The sequence below is a fragment of the Thunnus albacares genome, chromosome 6, assembly GCF_914725855.1.
Source record: "Thunnus albacares chromosome 6, fThuAlb1.1, whole genome shotgun sequence".
Lineage (NCBI taxonomy): Eukaryota > Metazoa > Chordata > Actinopteri > Scombriformes > Scombridae > Thunnus > Thunnus albacares.
The window spans coordinates 28,295,736-28,317,001 of NC_058111.1; the positions used below are offsets into that span (position 1 = coordinate 28,295,736).

The window sequence follows — 21,266 nt, forward strand, 5'->3', positions numbered from 1 at the left end:
TAAATCTACCTTATGAGTGTAAATGCGCCTTACTTTAGGTGTATATGAATGTCCACCTGTCTTTGACACAGTGACCTTATGATGTTGTGACTGTGCAGTGGTCCAGCGTAGTGAGTGAGGGGGAACAGGGGGGCAGCAGAGGGAGGGAGCCGTGCAGACGCCATATATGGGCACACCACCGACTCTGCATCGCTATTGGCTGCGGGCCTTTATGCAGCTGCTTGTCAACAAGATGGCCTTCCTCCTACTGCCGTTTTGACACTGATTATTTTGGTATCCCCGAGAACATACCGTAAAAGCTTGTGTTACATGGGCCGCGGAGAGTCCTAACAAGGCGTACGGTCAGCTAGACTGTGTTCAGACAACTGACAGACACACACAAGCCTCGAAAGCAGCCGCCACTAAACAAGGCTGATGATACAAGGAGCTGCTGGCTAATGTCGACGGTAGCCAGCGAGCGAGCTTAGCTTAGCTACGTGGACACGGATAGTTAACTCGTGTCACCTGCATTTCACCAGACAAACAAGCGAAATACAAAGAGGAAAACACTTGTCATCGACAGTTTTGCAAGTCAGGAAGGTTGTCTGTGGAGATTAACACTGCTGAGGTAAGTAGGCTAGCAAAATATAACATTGAGGTGTTTTTTTTTACCTTCTTAGCTTTAGCTAATGACGGGTCTATTTATCCTGTGTTAACTACCTATTAGTTAAATAGACTATTAAAGTTCCTTTAAGCGTAGTTAATGTTAAATATCAACCAAATAGACTGAAAAACATGCTAGGTCTTTCTAGGTACTGAGCTTTGATTACGACGGTGTGTAAGCAACTGTTTGCTAGTTGGGTAAAACCAGCTAACGTTACTGGTTCAAAGGTGATTTGCTACACATAAAATTAACAATCGGATAAATATTGTAGCTGTTATTGATGTGCGTTTTGGTAATACCACACTTGCTGGTTGTCAGTGGAGAAGTTGGCATAACTCAATTGCAGCTAGTTTTGTAGGGTTAAATGGTTTCCAAAACAGGACCAGGAAAACTAATGGTTATGTGACCTGCAGGCCTCCGTTTTCCTCCAACACTTTTGAATTGCAGTAAGGACCCTGTATAAAGTGAAGCTTATTACAGTACTGTATTGGTTGTTTTGATATTACATATGCTACGAATAAACTGACATGTCGCATGGCATAACTCAATTTGCTATAAGGAGATATGTACAAATACATGAGCTAAGATGAACAAGTCTAGAGTGAATCTGTTTTTGCTACTGTAGCATATTACAATCTCACGTTGTCATTGATCTAAAATTTAACAAAACTCACAAGGAGTACTGTCTGATATGATATTGTGAGACAGCACATGATTCACCCTCCTCCTCTCAGATGTTTGAGTAGGACAACACAACATTTTGAAACAGTGGCCTTTGTGACTGTGGTGTCAAAGCTTGCATCAAAGTCTACCTTGTCCTTCAGGCCAGTCAGCCACTCTCCCTAGGTGTCCCAACAGAAGGGCTGCTGTGGGTGTAATGTTCCTGGGCAGACTGCTGGAGTGATGCACTCAGCCCTATTGTTCTGTTGACAGTTTGCAGCAAAGCTGGCCTGCTGGCTGGGCTTCTGTTGCATTGTCTTCACAGGCACACATGGAGAGGGTGAGATTGAGCTAAGACTTTTTGGCAAGCTTCAGTATTATCATTCGTCAGCTTTTGGCTGGCAGGCTGAAATGCTGTGAAAAAGAGTGCGGGAGAGCAGGAGTATAGGATGAGGAGGCTGAGCTGGAGTGACACTGTTCTGCGTTTATCAGGCTGACTTTTTTGTAAGGACAGCCTTAAGGTCCCCACACATGATCAGCGGTAAAACCGCTCTGCACTGGCTGTGCCATTGTTTTCTTGTGGGGAGAGCGGTGGCGCCCAACTAGGCGGAAGCGCTACCCTTGGCATGGTGCACCACTCAACATTGCCACCAAGTGCTGCGCGCAAAGTTCAAATTATTTCAACTTTGACCTTGGTTGCCACTGACCTTTCAAAGCGCAACCAATGACGTAGTGATGTAGCCAGAAGCGGCGCATGCAAGCAGGGGAGGTAGAGAGCATCTGCACCGAGTGTCTGCACTATGCTCTGCACCTTACCTTGCAGTGAGTGAAGAGCAAATTTCTTATCATCTGAAGGCAGCTTTAGACTCACGAGCTGATAGTCATAAAGGAAAACACAAAGCTTTAAGTCACAAGCTTAAAAATTTGTGCACCATTTGCTAATCTGACTTGTTAAATTTCAAACTAGCATTTAATATGGGATGTGGTACACTATGTGTTCTAAACTGCAGACACCTGCCATAATAAAACTATTATCCTGGTCAGAGTGCATGTCAAACTGCCCTCAATTCGTACAGGGGAGCAGAAATTCAGTTTAATGCAATGAGACAAACCAGCCAATCTCACACCACGCAAACACCAAGATAGTAATTTGTAAACAGATCAGTACCTTGTCAACATTTAGTGTTTGTGTGTAGCTGTGTAGTCAAGACTGTGTGGATTTCCACACTTTGACTGCAGCAGTAATTCACAGGCATTTGTGTATTTAAAACAACATGTTTCGCAATGTTGGAAAAAACTTAATCAGAATGGTCCAGATAGCAGAACTGCTGTGTGTGGTCTGGTCCAGTTCACATTGCTGTCCTTTCATTTCAGACAGACTAATCTATTGTACGATTTGGCCTATTCAGTATACCTTCTGTTGTAAATGCTTCAGTCACACCATCCCTGCTAGCTCTGTTAGGGACTGTCTCACCCACTGCATGGAGACCACCCTGGATGGTTCCCATAGAAGAACTGCTTTTTATCAAAGGTGGAGAAGTTAACCAGACGTACATTTGCCAAACTAACCATTTAAGCTCCATCCTTGAAGTCTCCTCTCTTGTAAATATAGTTTGAAAACACTTCTGATTCTGCATCAGTCAATCAATCAATCAAGCAAGTTTTGGAATGGGCTCATTGTTGCCCCTTGTGACCGGGGGGAAAAAGACCCACTATGACTGTGATTCTCATAGACCATCAAGTACCAGTGGATGTTTTCTGCCCTCCGAGGCAGCTTGGTGCACCAGAATGTACTGAAGAACATGCTGCTCTCGAAAAGCTGCTCTGAGAAGGAGAGATTTTATATTTCATCAGAAGTGTTTATAAACAGATTTTTTCAGTTTTACAAGAGAGAATATGTGAAGGATGATGACTGACTGTTTTTTTTTTTTCCTCAAGTGTAAAATCTATGTCTTGTTAACTTACCCGCCTCCTGATAAAGAGCAGCTCAAAGCCACTTCACTAAGCTTTTTAATGGGAAACATCTAGGATTGTCTCCATGTAGATGAGAGAGTCCCAAACGGAGCTACATCCCTGCATACTGTGGTACAGTTGTGTCATCCAGGTTGACACTAGCAGGTTGATCTCCTTCCTGCAGTCTACATGTGGAACCGCATAGTTGTGTATTTGTGCAAGCAGTTAAGTAAGGCATACAGAAAGTCATCATTACAGTTTGACAAGTAATTTGTCAGACAGCTTGGGTACCTAACGATGCAGTCTCCAGCACTGAAGTGTTGCTGTGATGTTCCTGGCTGCTTCTGTGCTTGGACAGGATTTGAAGGATTAGGTTGATGTAGAAAGCTTAAAACCAAACGCAAGCCTTCATTTTCCTGAACTGCTACAAATGAAGAGGGAAAAAAAGTTAAAGTAGCTCATATGGCTGGGCGATATGGCTAAAAATGTTACCATGATAAAAATGTTCATATCAGCTGATATCGATAATTATCATGACAAATGTCAAATCATTATTTCTTTCCAGTGTAAAGGCTCATCTTTGCTCCTGAGTGAAAGTTGAAGAAAATAGACGGCTATTCTTCATGGTTAGAATATGACAAACACCAAACAGCAGAACATTTCACAAATCTTACATAGAACATTCAAAACAATTATTATGATAAAATCTTTTTTCAACATCCAAAATATGCAAGAGTAAAATTAAGTAAAATCACTTTTCCTCAACAGAATAAATATCTTAATAGAAAAATGAAGTACTGCAGTGTGATACAGCACATATGTAAGATGGCTCAGAAGTTAGATACATGTCCAGTAACACGTAAGCGTTTAAATTCCAACTAAATTCATACAAATGAAAACACCCACAATACATCGCCTACAGAAATCACCTCTGCCCAGATGAAGTTGTGACCTGATGTGCTGCAGTAAGCGTATTGTCTCATTTCCCGTTGTCAGTGTTTCTGTGTAACTGATAGCATTTCTGCTGCTCTCAACCCTGTTAATTTAGCTGTATTCTTCATTACTGCATTCATTACATGCTGTACATTTAAACGAACACTTGTTCTTCTTAAGCACTCATAGCTCTCTCCTTCTTTTAGTGACTTTCTCATTAATCCCACAGTTGTTAACACATTATTCAGATCTGCTAGTTACTTTAGCTTAGCAGATAGTGATGGCTTCCCTCTCTCCCTCTCACTCTCCTGCTCTCTCTTGCTCGGTGTGTCCTATGTTTAGCTATTCCTCTGCCTGCTTTAGTGATAATGGTACATGTAATAAATGTAGTTTATTTGCCGTGAATTAGAAGTGCAACTCCGCAGCAGTTATCAGCAGTTAGCCAGCCCCCAGTAGCTGGTGCGAGCCGACTCAGCCTCTCAGTTGAGTTATATCTAGCATTTATTGAATATTTTTTATATTTCTATCTAGGAAAATTATATTGAGATAATTATTGTTATCATTTTATCGCCCAGCCCTAGTAGCTCAGTACTAGCTTAAACCGACTGTTAGGGAGTAATGTGGTATACGGAAAACTGAATGAGTGATGACTCTCCAACTATGTCTAAATGTGAGATATTGGATAGGACAATGTGTGATAAGTCTATGAGAAAGACAACCAGTATCTGTTAAGTGGTTCAGTTTTTATAGGCCTAATTTTAATAACAAGTTCAACTCAAAATAAGTCTCTCCAACATTTACCGCAGCTGTCTGACCTGAGGTTAAGTATTTTATTTAATTGGCCTTTAAAGCCACAGTCAAGGCTGATTTATGTCAGGTCGCTCAACACTTTTAATAAGTGTTGCTCAACAGAAATGGTGTATTTTCGACAGAAAAAAGTGTCGTTTGACACTTTTCTTTCATGTTACACACCTGGAGAATTTTGTTATGTCGTGGACACAGTCATATTTCGTTGTGCAATGTGATTGGGTAGTGTTACTAATGTCGCCATGGAGATTGTAGTTTTCACTAACTTTGCATAATTTGTAACATCCTGGTTTAATTTGTCCCGGTTGAGATGATATAATGTAACTGAACAAGCTGGCTGGAGGATAGCATCTGGTTACCATGGAGACAACCGAACACTTCACCAAAGCATAAATTGAAAACGTTGTGAGACTCTCGTTGTGAGAAATTCGGTTGAGTGACACTTTTCAATAGTGTTGAGCTGACCCACCAACCACTCAGCCTCTTTCACACCAAAAAAGTTAATCTTGTGGGAGACGCTCTCCAGAGTGTGATGTGGACAGAAAGAACAAAGCTCCTCCAAAACGATGATACATGGACACACAAGCTTGGGTGCTGTGTAGCAGTAATTTTAAGACATTCTGTGATCGCTCATTTTGAATGGCAGTTAAGCTGATCACACAATACTGTCATTGATCTTTATATATGTTTATGTTGGAAGATGACATCTCAAGCATTAAATAGTGATTTGATTGTTGGCCGTAGTCGCTACAACCCAGAAATTACTGTTTCACTTGGTTAACTAGAGGCATTTATAAACAATCTTATACTTGGTTCAGTCATCTGACAACAGAAACAAAAACATAGGAAACGACAAATATTAAATTGTGTGTTAAACTACATTGAAACACAGTATAAGTGATCAAATGGAGTTTTAACCTGCCGCGACCAACAGAAGTAACCAGGCTGTGTCTGTCCCACTCTGTGCCAAATGTTGGCTGCACAGCATAATTTTGTTTGCCAACCCAAAAGGAAGAGGAAGAAGAAGAGATTTAGATGTTTTTCATCTTTTGTTTTGTTTCAGTGTAGATGGAGGACAATCAAAAACGCTAATGTGGACACGTCATGTTTACATGTAAACAGTGAGTGTGAACATTGCTGAAGAATTATTATATGTAGACTCTCTTTTCTCAACAATCTGTAGTTCACAAGAAACTGAGAGCTAATGATTGTGTTTGATAGCATGATAAGGTGGCTGATACTCGTGTGTGTGTGTGTGCGTGTGTGTGTGTGTGTGTCTTGTACTTGAGCGCTGCAGTGACACATTGTCTCTCTTCTGGCCCCTCTTATGATTCCATCCAATCTGTTTGAGCGGTAGATTGCATGATGCAGTGAGAGGGAGGGAAAAGAGGGGTTGATGGAAAGGAGGTTGAGAATAAAAGTGTTTAAAGAGACAGAGTCATGAGGGGTCATGGAGAGAAAGGGTAGTAAAATAGGTTCACTAGCTTTTTTTCCCCCCCTCATAACAGTATAATCTGCTTGCTCTTAGCCGAGTTGTTGCTGTGTGATTATAGAGGAAGCATTTGAATTGGTCCACCACGCTGTGTGGGCGGTGTTTGCTTTTTGCACCTCTCTGAGCGTTTCCATTAGTCCAAATATACAAAGCACCACTAGGGCTGCTGCGGTATTGATTTTTTTTTTCCCCTTACCGCACAAATTACCGAAGCCATTCAAACTGGTGCAGTTTAAAAAAATAAGCAATAATAATGTAAACTACAGATGTCATAAAATAATTGGTTTCTAAATAAACATTTCAAATGCATTTATTTGAAAAGTTTATGAAAAGTCCATGACAGGTTGTTGACCTGTCAAGTTGCTGCTGCACTCTAAAATCTACCATGCGATGTGTAAATTTACTACTGTTCAGATCAGACAACAAGCTAATCAAAGATACTCACACAGGAGCTAACTGCATGTCTAGACCTGTAGAGGTGAAAGGACACTGCACAGACACGGAGATGGGAGTGAGTTGTTGTCATTTATAGTAAATATAAAAAGGGCTTGTCAACAATATGTTTCACACATTGTGAGGTTGTTGTTAGTATACACTGGTGTGAGGCACAATTTGCCAAGGGCTCAGTACACATAGTTTAAACTATTTTATCGGTATTGATTGAAATTTGTCAGAGTCCTCACTTTTATCATTTGATATGTTTCCTCTGGATGTTGTGGTTCATCTGGTCTGATGCTCGTGTTGATAATGGCACTGCAGCTAACTATTATTTTCCTTACTGTTTTATCTGCTGGTTAATCGATTAATCATTAGGTCTATAAAACGTCAGAAAATACTGAGCAATGTTCATTATAGTTTCCCAGAGTCAAAGGTGATGTCTTATGTCGTGTTTTGTCCAACCAATAAGTTTACCAATAAGTTGAGTTTACAATGATATAAAACAGAGAAAAGCAGAAAATCCTCACATTTGAGAAGTTGGAACCAGAGAACGATTGGGGTTTTTGCTTAAAAATTACATAAATGATTAATCATTTATCAAAATGCTTGATGATTAATTTTCTGACCAGCCAATCAATTGTGAAATGTTGCACCTCTAGTTAACGATCGATAGCATGCCAGAGAGTTGAACATAATTTTTATCGAACTACTCAAAGGCTGGAGTGGCTGGTTGGTCCTGGTGTTTGCATCTATGTAGTTACAACTGGTACAATCAGGACTTTGTATATTAGCTGGTGAGTGAAGATAAGTATATCATCATTCATCCCATATATACCACGGTATAGTCAGTGATGTGGTTTTGGCTTTTGTCGGGACCTGGTCTTAGCCTGTTGCAGGTTATCTTAAAGTCCCCCTCTACTAAAATTATTTATTTTTGTTACTTCATTTGGATTGATTGGTTTGAGCTTCACTGAATGAGTTTGACACTAGAAGACTGTTTTCACATTCATCGGTTGACGGAGGAAAGTTTCTCTTTGCTCACCTGAAATCTCAGTTTAAGATGCGGCTGTATCAGCATTTGTTCCCTAACGTCCACTCTGTCAGCTTGCAGCGCTGGGGGAGTGTCAAAGCAGGAGAGAGCACCAGGATTTGTGACATGACGACTAGTTTGGAAGCCAGTCGTGGTCCAATATGCAACTTTAACAAGTGCAATGTAGAAACATGAAGCCTCCAATGTACATATGTCTAGCAGTTAAACATTTGAGTTTTTAACAAGGTAATTGAACTTTTTTGTGGAAAAACCATATTGGACAAAAATTATTAATCAAGTATTAGTATTATTTTTATGTTTTAAAACATGGTTGGAGGGATCTTAAAGTTGGAAATTGCACAGTTTCAAATCACAAGTTAATATGATTTAAAAAAACAAACAAACTTCTAGCTAGCTTAACCCTATAATACAGTTTAAACATGTAATATATGAAGTGTAACCTCGAAGGGAGCAGCTCAGGACTGACAGATGAGCCGTAACTCTGAGTTCAAGCTGTTCTCTGCTGCAGAGGAGGCCTTGAGCATCAGCAGTGAGCCAAACGTGTTGCTCCGTCGCCACTTGTTTCTCTCCTTAAGCGTGCCAGCACGTTCCTGGCAGCCCCTACAGCTGGCATAGCCGCAGAAGCAAAGTACGCTGGGTGGACTAAAGGCTTCCCCCCCCTAGCCTGTAGCATAGGCTCTTTGGCATGGAGAAAGGGGTGAGGACAGCTACAGCAGTTTCACTACTACCCCACCCCCTCATGCTGTGTGCTAAAAATAGGTCCAGCATATGCCTGCATGCTCCTCCCTGTGTTGCCTCCTATTAAGCAAGTCCTCTTTGAAGCACTGAGATGCAGGAGAGGAGCGGAGGGAGGGAGACAGAGCAGAGTCCATTTGGAGCTTTTGTGTTCCATCTTTTCATCCCTTTCATCTGCACGCCACAGACACCAAACCTGAAATGGAATCCCTTTAATTTGATTTAGAGGCTTTGAGGCGAGGGAGATGATCTTACTACACAGTAGCAAATGTAATTGCAAATGGAGTTTGGCCAAAGTTGGAGGCAGGCCAGTTGTGATTATTTCAGATAGTTTTGTGAGGATAGTTGTGTTATCTCTATACCAGTGACTGCGCTGCTGCTGTAAAATGCTAACACCCAGTTTGAATTGTACCTCGAGGCAAATATTCAGTACAACCTCAATTGGTCATTGATTAACTGAGTTGATTCCAGCACTGACGAGCATTGTTGCTCCTGAGATATGAACTCTGTTGTTAGTGACTGAGCACTTGAATGACTGTGCTGTTGCTCTCTCTTCTCTAATTCTCTCCCTCTGCACTTTCTTCTTATCTCCCACTTTCCTCTTGATGCAGGTTGTATGCCCAGTGTTGCTGGTGACCTTGGTGGCAGACAGTGCCCATCAAGTTGGCACTGGGACAGGGTGCCGACAATGAGAGCTCTGGCTCTGGGTGCTTGCTGGCCAGCATAGGTGCCGATATGCCCCGGTGGTCCGCATCCTGATGGACCGAGACACCTTCTCCCACATCCGTCTGTGGTGCCCACGCCCCTTTGGCACCTACTCCCAGAACAAAGCTAGGAGCCCAGGCTCAGGGGGCAGTGGCGGAGGTGGCGGTGGGGCAGGGTCCCCATCCCTCTGCAAGGCTGAACCCTCTCCAGGTGCCAGAAGGACGGTGGATGGGACTGAAGATGGAGGGATGATAGTGGGGGTGCAGGAACAGAATGGAGAGGAGGAGGATGTGGGCTCGGAGAACACTCCACCTGAACCTGAGCTTGTCTCCAGTTCCCTGACACAGAGCCAGGCCCCTCCACCCTCTTCAGCCCCTCCATCACCACCCTCTTCTGGGTCCCAGATGGAAGACGGCCGCGTGCTGTTAGACACCTGGTATGTCATTAAGCCAGGAAACACCAAGGAGAAGATTGCCTTCTTTGTGGCACACCAGTTCAGTGGAGCAGGCCAGCCCAGACCCAGTGCCATGAAGGTAAGGGGCTACAACAAAATGTGCCGCAGGGATTTGCTTTTTGTCGGACATATCAGTTCCAGTTAGTTGTTTTTCAATAAATATGATTTTTTTTTTTCTGCAGGTTAAAGGAAACTGGGCAACTGACTGCAGTAAAGCCAAAAGACGAAGGCGATGCTCATCCTACGATCCTCCAACTCGCTCCCAATCCTCAGAGCCACACCTCGGCCATGAGTCCTCCCTGGCACCCAATGCACCTCCTAGCCCTGATGAGCCACCACTAGGAGGGGTGAATGAGACAGACCTGCTGTCCGTGGCAGAGATGGTTGCCTTGGTTGAGCAGAGGACAGCCATGGCCCTCCAGGGGATTGTGGCTGTTCATGGGAACCAACACCACCAGCCTCCAACTACCACTCATGGCCAGGGCCTTACCCCCCACCAGCACACTTTACTCCGAGGCACAGTATCAGACCCCACTCCTATCGTGTTTGTTTCTGACAGTTCAAATGGCCAACCCTCTAAAGAGGCCAAAGAATCATCATCTCCCATCCAGACAGACCAGGAGCTGGAGGAGCAGCAGGAGTCATGCAGGGTAGCCCAGGCCATTGCACACTTTGAGTCCCAGAACCTGGAGAATCGGCTTCATCTGGGCGCTAGTTCTGGAATAGACTTTTCTAATCGAGACGCAGAAAGGGAGCGCAGGAAAGGAGGGGAGTCTGGCATTGTAACACCTCCTCCACCCCCCAGCCACAGTCACGGTGAGGTGAGGATAGCTTTCCGAGTGTCAAATCTGGACCCACGGTCTCAGTTGGAGCCAGCTGGCAGGTCCCGCTGTATGTTTATGAGCTGCGGTGGTGGTGGTAACCAGGCAGCAGCCAGGTCCAAAGAAAAAATCACCTGTGACCTCTACCAGCTTGTCAGTCCCTCCTCAAGGGATCCCAGTAGTTTGCTGCTCGCTGCCACAACTGCTGCCCCCAAACCGGAAGGGGACCTCCATCACCCGGACAGGCAGGCTTGTGGCAGCCCGGACCCAACCCAGGAGCTCTCCTCTGGGGAGAAGAAAGCGGTGGGTGTAGGGAGGGAGCGAGTCACCGGCTTTCATGTGGAGGTGGTGGTGACAGGTGCTGTGGACCAATGTGTGTTTTATGGCAAGGACAGTACAGAGAATGTGCAAGAAGAGACGGTGTGTTTTGCTATGCCTAGTGGGGGAGGAGGCGGTGGAGGTGTAGGCAGCTCCACTGACCCTTCATCAGATGATCCTCCTCCTGGACAGCTCTTCTTCCTTCAGCCCCCTCGGGGTGCAGAGGAGGATGTAAAAGGAACAGGCACTGGCAGTGGGTCAGGAATGTGCTCTTTGGACTGTGCCAACAACAACGGCCCTGGGGCAGGAGTGGCAGTGGGCTCAGGGGAGCGGACAACTCGACCAGACTCTCCCCTGGCCAGCGTTGGGGAGGACTGTTCAGACCCTTCATTGTGTCGCCTCTATCGCCACGTGTCCCATGACTTCCTGGAGATCCGCTTTCAGATTCAGCGCCTCCTTGAACCGCGCCAGTACATGCTGCTGCTCCCGGACCACATCATGGTCAATATCTTCAGTTACCTGCCCACACGCTCCCTGGCAGCCCTCAAGTGCACCTGCCACTACTTCAAGGTGCTGATTGAGACATACGGGGTGCGGGCAGTGGATTCTCGCTGGAATCAAGACCCTCTCTACAGGGATGACCCCTGCAAGCAGTGTAAGCGGCAATATGAGCGTGGGGATGTTTCCCTGTGCCGTTGGCACCCCAAACCTTACCACCATGACTTGCCTTATGGACGTTCCTACTGGATGTGTTGCCGGCGTACAGACAAGGACACACCAGGCTGCCGTGTTGGGCTCCATGATAATAACTGGGTCCAACAGCCTGCTGATGGCTCTCAGCCCATCCGCACCAAGAGGGAGGACAGGAGGGAGGAGGCCAGGTAGAGAGGAAAGGGTACACCTCACGTACCAACTCTCATCTCCTCCTGCGTACTTCTTACTCCCTCTCATCTCTACTCAGAGGATGAACATAACAAAGAGTATGGAGTATGAGGAGGAATCAGCACTCCAGGACTGTGTTTTTTTTCTTTGTTCCAGCACTCCTTTCTCATAGTTGCCCTCGGTGGAGGGAGGTTGAGAGGTAAAGAAGGAAGAGAGGTGTGTCACTCTCCTTGCCTTTTTTTTTCAAGCCCTCCAGAATCCCTCTTTCCCCCCACTGTGCTCCAGAGTGGCACCTTTTAAAAGTTTGCATACCAGGGTTGGGGTCCCCTCCTGCTGCTGTCAGTCAGCCCTCTTTCTGCCTCTTACTCATTCGGGTTTCTGTCTAACTCCGTACATGGTTGTTAGGTAATTCATGTGAAAACTTTGCAGTGTATTTGATTGAGATTAGCATTCATAAAGTGACGCATAGAAATGTAATGCCCTAGAGCCTGCTTATTGTTCCCAATACTTGTTCTATGTTCTGTGTTATATCACAAACTTCCATGTTAGCTGTACAATGGTGCTTCATGGAATGAGCTGTACTGAGTCCAACAGATGTAAAATTTTTCAGTGGTGGAATGTTCAGCGTTGCTAAAGAAATGTGATTGTATAAAGCAAACTTGATTTTCCGTTGTAGAAGACTGCCATATGTACCTGTCCTGCACCATGCGTTTCTATTTCTCTGAATGTGCTGTAACGTTGTACCATGTTGATCAGTTCCCTGATAATGCTGCTGAAATCATTGCCTGTGTCACTGATGTTAATTCTGAAATAGCCATACTATTGGTTAATGACAGGCACAGTCTCACCATACTAGCCAGTCTTACTGGCCACTGAGACCTGTTCTTGTCATTGTTTCAGAGTGGACCCTAACCTTGCTGACCAGCCATAAAGAGGAGCCACTGAGTACTTTCTGGTTTACAGAGAATTATGGGAGATGGACTATTAATTAAGACCAGTGGGATTGATTGGGATTAAAAAGAGAAACTTGATGTCACTTTGGAAAAGGCCTGATGTCACTTTGTATGGTTTGATTGACTTGCTTGTTTGCCATTTTGTTTGTTTTTTGTTTTTGGTTTGGCTGTTTTATTGGAGTGTGTGTCAGAGAATGTTTGCTGTTGTATTTGCTTTTATTCTTGAGGACTGTGCTCTCCCTGTATCAGTCTGTCCCCCTACTCAACTTGCAAAGATGCATTTTTTAAAAACTTCATCTTTGTTTAAAGCCCCAACTCTCTTCTTTCCTCCTCTCCCCTCCGTCCTCCGATTCGGCAGAGGGCAGTGTTTGCCAAAGCCGTTATTCATGCTTTGAAGCGGGTGAAACCAACTACCACAGACTGCAGAAACTCTCTACACCAGCTTCCAGCCTTAAAAGCCCCCTACCTCTTACCCCCCCCACCCCCACCCCCTGCAGGAGATTGAGGCGTCAGATACCTCACAAATGGTCAAGAGTATTGGGAGTTGCACAGGACCCTGTAAGTGGCTAGATTTTAAAATGCTTGACAGACTTCATCCAGCTTTACTGGATCCACCCATAACTCTGTGTGGGAGTGTAAGATGAACAGTGCCTGGTGACGGCTCTGACTCTTCAGTCTTGGAAAAACCTCTTTTCTCTCTCCTCTCCCCCCCTCCCTTGCTTTTACACTCCCCCACCCCTGCAAGCTGACAGACTGGACGTTAAAGAACTGATGTTATGAATGATGCTGAAACTCTGCATGGAGGTGGGAAGATGGTTGGGTAGCCACGGGAGAACTCTGTAGGTTCCAGACATGTACAATGCTAATGGGAAATATCTGCTTAAATAAAAAGAAGTGATGATTAAAACTGGAAATCTGAATCCCTACCTGGTTTGTGTGGTGTGTGATCAGTAAATACAGGCCTGGAACTAATAATGGCTTCAAATCTGTTCATTTAAAAATGATTAAATTATTGTTCTACACAATGTCAGTGATTAAAACTTGTCACATCTTATCAGAGCTTAAGTCTGCCCAACATACAATATGGGACAGGCAACACTTGTGAATTGAGTATTAGTTTTTGACATACTTTTATTATTATTAATGTACATGTAATGTACATTGACATACATTGTTCTTTACTTTTCTTTAGATAAAGTGATGAATTGTGAGTGAAGGTGAGTTATGTAAAGTCCTTTTCAATTTTTCATTGAGTTCTAGAGCCAAAGTTTTAAAAGAAGTCCAAAAACTTTGAGAAAAACAAATCTTCGGGCTACGTGAGGCTTTATTGAGTTTACATTTATCAGGATGGATATCTCAGATTCAAATTTCTTCTCACACCTATGTCAGTGCTGGAAGCAGGGAAAGATTGACTTGTGATTTAATCAATGTGTAACCGTATACAGTAATGGCATTGTAACCTGATAAAACCACATTCTCACACTCTGCATTACACATGCGCTTCAAAACTGCACAAATGGCTGCAACTGAACACAACCTAATGTGCTCTGCAGAAAAAGTGAGACTTGGTAGTATGAAATATTGCTCATTTTGAACCTTTTGTGACTGAAAACAACTACATTACTTGCAGTGTAGTGATGAGTCATTGCCAACAGATGACAGCACTGGTGTATTTTTCCATCACACAAAGTGATTAAATCTAATCACATTTTACAACTCAAGTTTAAACAAATCCACTTTCAAGTGAGACTGTTAAGCATAGTAACCCCACATAAAAACTGCTACAGCCATCATGATGAGAGCATTGGCATCCACAGTGTACTTCCACACAGGCTTCTCGCTGATGTCAGGTAGCTGCTCTGACTCCTTAGGTGCTTCTTCCTCGAGGACCTGGGAGCTGCCCCCGCCACAGAGCCGGCCAACCAGATGGCAGATACCAGACTTTTCTTCCTCAGCCACTGAGAGGGAGAGAAATGTGTCAGTACTTTCTGTTAATGTATGTTTGTTCCATTTGTCTGGCTTTCTTACCGGCATCATTACTGTTGTTCTCCCTCATCCTCTCAGCAGCCTCTCTCCGGGCTCTCCTCCCTCTCTCCTCTTGCTCCCAGTCCAAATCCTGCCTCTCCTCTTTGGAATGACGCAGGCTAAACACCAGACGATGGAGCTGCAAAGGAAAGAGACAGAGCTCAGAACTTCATTAGACCAGAAACTGATTTCATCTGAAATTTCCTAGTAAATGCCAATGCAGCAGATTCTCCACTTTTTTCATGTCATGGAGTCTTGAGGAATAAGAGACCTTTATATATTGGGTGTTGTGTCTTTGTGTAAAAAATAACTTACATGTTGGTCCTCTATGGGCTTGGTGCAGTAGCTGACCAGCAGCACCAGCACTGACGTACAGAAGAAGAGTATGATTGCAAAGTGTAGATAGTGGACCCCGCACACCAAGAAAGGACAGTGAGAGGGGAAAATACAGCTTCCAGTACCGTACCAGAACTCTGGCAACATCCGACACAGACCCATCACCAGGCCGCCTATCAGGCCCCAGAATGCACCCTGAAGGTATGGATAGGATTTCACCTGGTGTTTCATACATATATCCAATGCATGAATGTGACAAGATAATAATAATATGTTACCATCTATGCATATGCTATCTCACCGTCTCATTCACCCGCTTGACAAACACAGCCAGTAGGAAGACCGAGGCGATGGGGGGAGCCAGGTAGCTTGAGATTGACTGGATGTAATCAAACAGCTGACCACTCTGGGCTGCCTGGACAACTGGGATCCAGCAGATACTGATGGCTACAATGCACAGCACCCAAACTCTGAGAAGGAGAGGAAGAGAAGAAGGATTTGAAGAAGAAAAGGAAATATATGGGATGAGTCCAAAGTGGCAAACACTTCATCTATAAAGTTTTCGTTGGCCCATGGGATGTTTAGAACAGAGCTGCAACTAACAAATCTGTCCATTAGTCTCTCAAATAAACAATCATTTAGTCTACTAAATGTCAAAACATTGTGAATAAAATGAATTTTATCTTGGACTCTGAAAAATTCAGAGTCCAAGATGGTCTCAAAATAGCTTGTTTTGTCCAAATAACAACATCTCCCCCAAAAATATTCAGTTTACAATGATTTGAACAGAGAAAAGCAGCAAATCCTCATATCTGAGAAACTGGAACAACAGAATGTTTGGCATTTTTTCTTGAAAAATGACTGAAACGATTAATCAAATATTAAAAATAGTCACAGATTAACTGACTAGTCGATTAATTAACTAATCATTGCAGCTCTAGTCTAGAATAGAAGTTAGTTTGTTATTAAATGCTCACATTTTGAGATATTTAATGGTACAAAATATCTGCTGCAGCAAAGAGACTCAAACCCTAAACCCAAGCTGTGTTAACGCCATTGTCTATGCATGGAGCAACATCATGGCTTCATGAAAAAAAGATTTCAACACGTATTAGGGAGCAGTCAGAAGCCGTCACTTTAAGCCCCAACAGATGCTGTTGATTTAGCCTGCGTTCACACTGTAGCTACATCAGTCTGATAACATACAGTCTGTAATAGGGTAGTACAAGAGAAAGAAAGTTAGAGAGCTGCAACAATTTGAAATGCTTAGAAGTCTAATGTACCATTTGTTTACTGCAACAGCGCCTCTTTACCTGCCTACGATAATGAGCTCACTCTCAGTGGCCTGCGGTCTGATGCGAGTCCAGATGTCCATGGTGAAGAGGGTGCTGCTGCTGTTAAAGATGGAGGCCAAAGAGGACATGAGAGCAGCCAGCATCACAGCCAGCATCAGACCTCGCAAACCTGCACAGACAGACGGCAGCGAGGAAGGTGGGACGGAGGTGGGATATGGGGAAAAAAGGTTAGAGTGAGTGGGACGATGGAAAGTGATGAGAGGTGTAAGATAAAATCTCTCAGCAGAAATGTTGACGCAGTCTTGAGTCAGTCATTGTTATGTGTTCTTACCATTCGGCATGATTGAAACCACCAGTTTAGGGTAAGCAATATTGGAGCATCCCACCTCAGTCCCACACACCCTCTTACACTCTTCAGGGACCACGCAGCCAACCTCATCTACAGGTGGAAGAAACACACACACTGTAAATATACAGATTTCAAGACAAAAGTCAAGTCAGACACTTGACAAGATATTTTTTAACAAAATTACAACCTCTGGGTCTATACATGACAGCTAAGTTGAGTCAACGCTTCCTCAGCAGAATGTATCTACAGCAGAACTATTGTTTCTTCTATTTTTGTCAACTTCCCTTCAATGGGAATGAGAGGGACCAGTGTGAGCCGCAGACCTGGGTAGAGGACCCTGCTGATCATGCCGGGGAACACCATGAGGAACATCGGCAGCAGTTTGAGGTAGCCACACAAGATGCAGCCGGCCTTCACATGGGTCAGACTACGAGCTGCAAGGCACCGCTGGACTATCACCTAGAGAAACACACAGGACACATACATGGAAACACATTTTCTCACGTCTACGGTGCAGGACATTATGCATTACTGGTTAAGTAAATTACAGTGTAGTGACTTGCAGTAGCTCTAGTGAAGTCAGCTACAGCCTGAAAGTAGCTGGTTAACCTGAAACAAAGCCCAAGCGCTTCAGCTGACAAGTGTTAAAGAATGTGGGATGCTCACTTGATCCGTGCACCAGTACCAGCCTCCAACTATAGCGATCCCAAGCAGCACCCCAGGCCAGGGCAGGTCCCCTGTGGTCGGGTCCCTAAGCAGACTGAAGGCGTCCTGTCTGGGGGTGTAGCAGTGAGAGGAGATGTTGTAGCGCTGGGGATCCTGGGAGGAGAAGTTACGTGGCAAGGCAGAGCTGTATCTTTCCAGCAGAGCGCTGTAGCCTCCTACTTCAGCAAAAGCTAGAAGGAAAAGGGAGAGATGTGGGTCATTTAAAGGGTCTGTTCAAGCAAATCACAGAAAAGGCAAGTTGTATCTTTCCATGCATAGATTTGATGGAACTCAATTCAACTCCCTTTAATTTAGGTGGCAGTATGGGGTGTTTCGTATGATGATTCTTACAAGAGTCATTATGGTATGGATATTCCTGTTCTGCATTTAGGTGTAATACATCACTGTTAAATGTAAAAGAAGTGTACTGCATTTGTTTTTCCCATCCAGTTCCACAGTCCAGAGTTCCCTTGTCTAATACAGTCCTGACTGGAGATATGAGTCAGCTGCTGAGTCAGCACTATCTCTTTAACGCATCACCAATTCACAAAAGGGATTTGCCGTTCTTCCTCCTCCGCTGGTTCCTCTCCCACTTTTATCTGGTCTGCTTCCTTCTTTAATCTACACCAGGATTAGACTGACATACTGTGTTTTGACCTTTTGTGAAAAAAATCAATAAGGTTGTTGGGGGGGGGTTGCTGTTTTGTCGGCTGAAGGTGGACAGTGAAGTTTTGACTCTGCGGTGTCAGCACACTGTATGCTGCTGCAGTGAAATTAATGATTAGTGACCCTAGTTAATCTCTTCCCTGTTCCCTGATAGACGCAGGTCTGCAGAGACTGACAGAAGCCAAAAACATGAACAATGTGCAGTTTTTTTGGTAAAAGATAAAAAAAAAAAAAATACAGTATTTATTGTAAGATTTAATATCATGTGTCTACAAAAGGTTTATGAGTATGATGATACAGTCTGGACTTACAAAAGCCGGTTAGGACAAAGGCTCCAGCAATGATGACAAAGGTCTGAACTGTGTCAGTGAACATCAGAGCAGCTAGGCCACCTGGTGATACACACACACGCACACAAACACCTTGAAATACACATACCAACAGAAATCTTGAAATGTACTCCAGTGATTTGGTATTGCACTTCCATAAAGTTGAGGGGTTTGCAAGAGACAGACTAAAAAAAAAAGAATGATCAAAATTGAAGCAGCAGATGCCGAGATATCCAGACTTTTAGCCACATAAACACTGGATCCTACATTTCCCACAATGCAACCAATAGCATATTTTCATTAAACCCTCTGTGCCTAAATGTCCACATCTTTCAAACTCTACACATTTCCAGTTTGTGACGCAGGAATGTGAATCCCATGCCAAGGTAACTGTGATGACATCACTATGACACGATCATTGTTATTTTCTCAACTTCAGTGCTACCTTCAGAGCCACACAAGACATTATACAACTATTTTTGCAAGCTGAAAATAATCAGTTTCTGTACGTACAGTACAGTAATAATAATAATCAGTTTCTGTACGTACAGTACAGTAAACTGATTATTTTCAGGGTTGTACTCCATGTGTAAAATTGGTGGACTGCCCTTTAAGAAAAATAACTTCATGGACCAGGTTCAATACATAAACACACATTCACTCACATACCTGTAACAGTGTACATGGCTGTGATTAACAGGAGGGCGATGACGGCCACATAGATGTTCCACCCTAATGCCTGCTGGATAAACACGGCTCCTGAAAACATGTCCACCTGGAGAGATGGACAGAGTAATCAGCAATGAGGAAAAGAAATACAAACAGTATATTCCTCTGATTGTGTTTTCTCAGACATTATGGCTCACTGAGATCTTGGTGAAAATGTAGAGGAACAAGGAGATAACGGAGAGGTAGAGGCTGATTCTGGTCCCTCCAAACCTCTTCTTTAGGTACTGGGGCATTGTGATCACCTAACACAGCACACTGTATATTAATATAGGAAATCAGTGAATGTGAACTGAAATTATCATACAGCCCGAGCTACTTACCCCAGCTGTGAGGTAGACGGGTACAAACAGCCAGCCGAGCAGCAGCACAATGAACAGAGCCTGACACAACATACAACATATGACATGTTAGACTATTCTTTCTCCTACTGTAGTTCACTCTCAATGACATTTAATTTGTGGCACCATAAATTAGATTCAGTATCTCCTTGTTATGAAGGTCATTTATGTATTGATTTGGTGTTTCAAGGTGGTGATTAATGTGTAACTAAACTGCAGAGTTCAACAGGATAGAAGTATATAGTGTGACTTACATTCCATTCAAACCCTCCCACAGCGATGCCGCTGGCTGCTCCGGTGCCTGCCAAGCCGACAAAATGACCACTACCAATGTTGCTGGCAAACAAAGATGCACCAACCTGAATAAAAAAAGAACACAAAATAGCACAGAAGAAAAATCACATATGTGGGAAACAGAAATGCACAAAACCGAGAAATGAGTGCATAGTGAACCCCACAAAATCTTTGTGTGAGTTTCGAAATTGAGCTATATATTGTCTCTTTTCTTTGTTACTTAAGAAGATCCAAAAGGAGATGACTTTACGTATACATCCTTTCTTCCATCACAGGAAGTGTTGAACCTAAAGATAATCCTGTCATCTCAAAGTTCAAGCAGACTGATTTTACTGAACTAGAGCCTGGCCTATACTGGATTTCTGAAGCAGATACAGATATTGGTATTTGAGAGTTTAAAAAATCTAAAAACATATGTAGCATACTGAGTGAGATTTTACAGTTGAAAAATAAACTTGTCAGCACCCTCTGGTGGACAATGCAACGGCAACACTCTAAATTAGCAACTTCCTATTATATTATACACATATGCTGATACTAATAAGCTAATATCGGCCTATATATTTGTCAGTGTAACTTTACATTGAACTCACCGGCCACCAGGTCATGGTCCGCCCTGCCAGGAAATATCCTCCAACTGTCCCACGATTGGTTCGAAACATGGACTGAAACACAGTGAGGAAAAATCTGATATTATCACAAATGCAATGTTATCTGTTCCTGCTTATACATACAAGAATATGACATACATGTCTTATAGTGATATACTGTTTATATTTTAATGAGTCATCATAACCTACTGATTATTACACTCAATTACACACACAGACTAACACAGGTACACTCACCCAAATGCCGACACCAATGACCGTAATGAAATATCCAACAATGATGATGATGTCTGCTGGGTTGTTGATGATCACCTTGTCTGATGAGAGTTCCTCCATTGTTCTACTCAATAACTGTATACTGTATACACTAGCTTTGCTTCCAATGGAGATTAGAGCCTTAAAATAACGACTATCATCTGCAAAAACACCCAAACTTATATAGTAATAGAACCGAATACTTACAAGAGAACAAATACTGTATCTCTGGCTGACTGATGTATGGGCAGCAGGACTGCAGTGGTCAGTCTGAGTGAGAACTTTGGCCAGCAGTAACAATGGGCAGATTCAGCAGTTTATTAATTTGAGTAATTATTAACATCAAACTACGAGAAATGTTTTCCAACAGAATGCTTTCACTCATGTAGTTTCACTGCTTTTTCACCATTTTACATGTAGGAATGTAGACATTTGATTCCCAATGTGATCACTGATTGTAGCGCTACTGTAATAAAGTCACCAATAAAA

The 21,266-nt window shown here is 43.4% G+C and overlaps 2 protein-coding genes across 2 annotated transcripts; one reads left to right on the forward strand and one right to left on the reverse strand.

Annotated features, from left to right (window-relative positions):
• Nucleotides 1-193: 193 nt before the first annotated feature.
• On the forward strand, nt 194-13,765 carry fbxo46 (F-box protein 46). Its single transcript, XM_044353677.1, has 3 exons — nt 194-607; nt 9,324-9,950; nt 10,054-13,765. The coding sequence occupies exons 2-3, from the start codon at nt 9,471-9,473 to the stop codon at nt 11,893-11,895; spliced, it is 2,322 nt and encodes a 773-aa protein (XP_044209612.1). The 5' UTR covers nt 194-607; nt 9,324-9,470; the 3' UTR covers nt 11,896-13,765.
• Nucleotides 13,766-14,151: 386 nt separating this feature from the next.
• Nucleotides 14,152-21,042, reverse strand: slc5a2 (solute carrier family 5 member 2). Its single transcript, XM_044353650.1, has 15 exons — nt 20,760-21,042; nt 20,505-20,576; nt 19,872-19,976; nt 19,600-19,659; nt 19,417-19,521; nt 19,220-19,325; nt 18,533-18,613; nt 17,517-17,746; nt 17,174-17,309; nt 16,833-16,940; nt 16,520-16,670; nt 15,508-15,676; nt 15,186-15,401; nt 14,874-15,009; nt 14,152-14,803 (listed from the first exon to the last, which is right to left on the reverse strand). The coding sequence occupies exons 1-15, from the start codon at nt 20,856-20,858 to the stop codon at nt 14,598-14,600; spliced, it is 1,980 nt and encodes a 659-aa protein (XP_044209585.1). The 5' UTR covers nt 20,859-21,042; the 3' UTR covers nt 14,152-14,597.
• Between the last annotated feature and the right edge of the window lie 224 nt (nt 21,043-21,266).

Excerpts from the sequence above, each read along its gene's own strand:
- fbxo46 (XM_044353677.1), top strand. The coding sequence starts at position 9,471 with ATGGACCGAGACACCTTCTCCCACATCCGTCTGTGGTGCCCACGCCCC. Across the intron at positions 9,951-10,053 it reads CCAGACCCAGTGCCATGAAG|GTTAAAGGAAACTGGGCAAC; the intron begins GTAAGGGGCTAC and ends TTTTTTCTGCAG.
- slc5a2 (XM_044353650.1), bottom strand. The coding sequence starts at position 20,858 with ATGGAGGAACTCTCATCAGACAAGGTGATCATCAACAACCCAGCAGAC. Across the intron at positions 16,941-17,173 it reads CAGCAGGGTCCTCTACCCAG|ATGAGGTTGGCTGCGTGGTC; the intron begins GTCTGCGGCTCA and ends TTCCACCTGTAG. Across the intron at positions 15,402-15,507 it reads TCAAGCGGGTGAATGAGACG|GGTGCATTCTGGGGCCTGAT; the intron begins GTGAGATAGCAT and ends CCATACCTTCAG.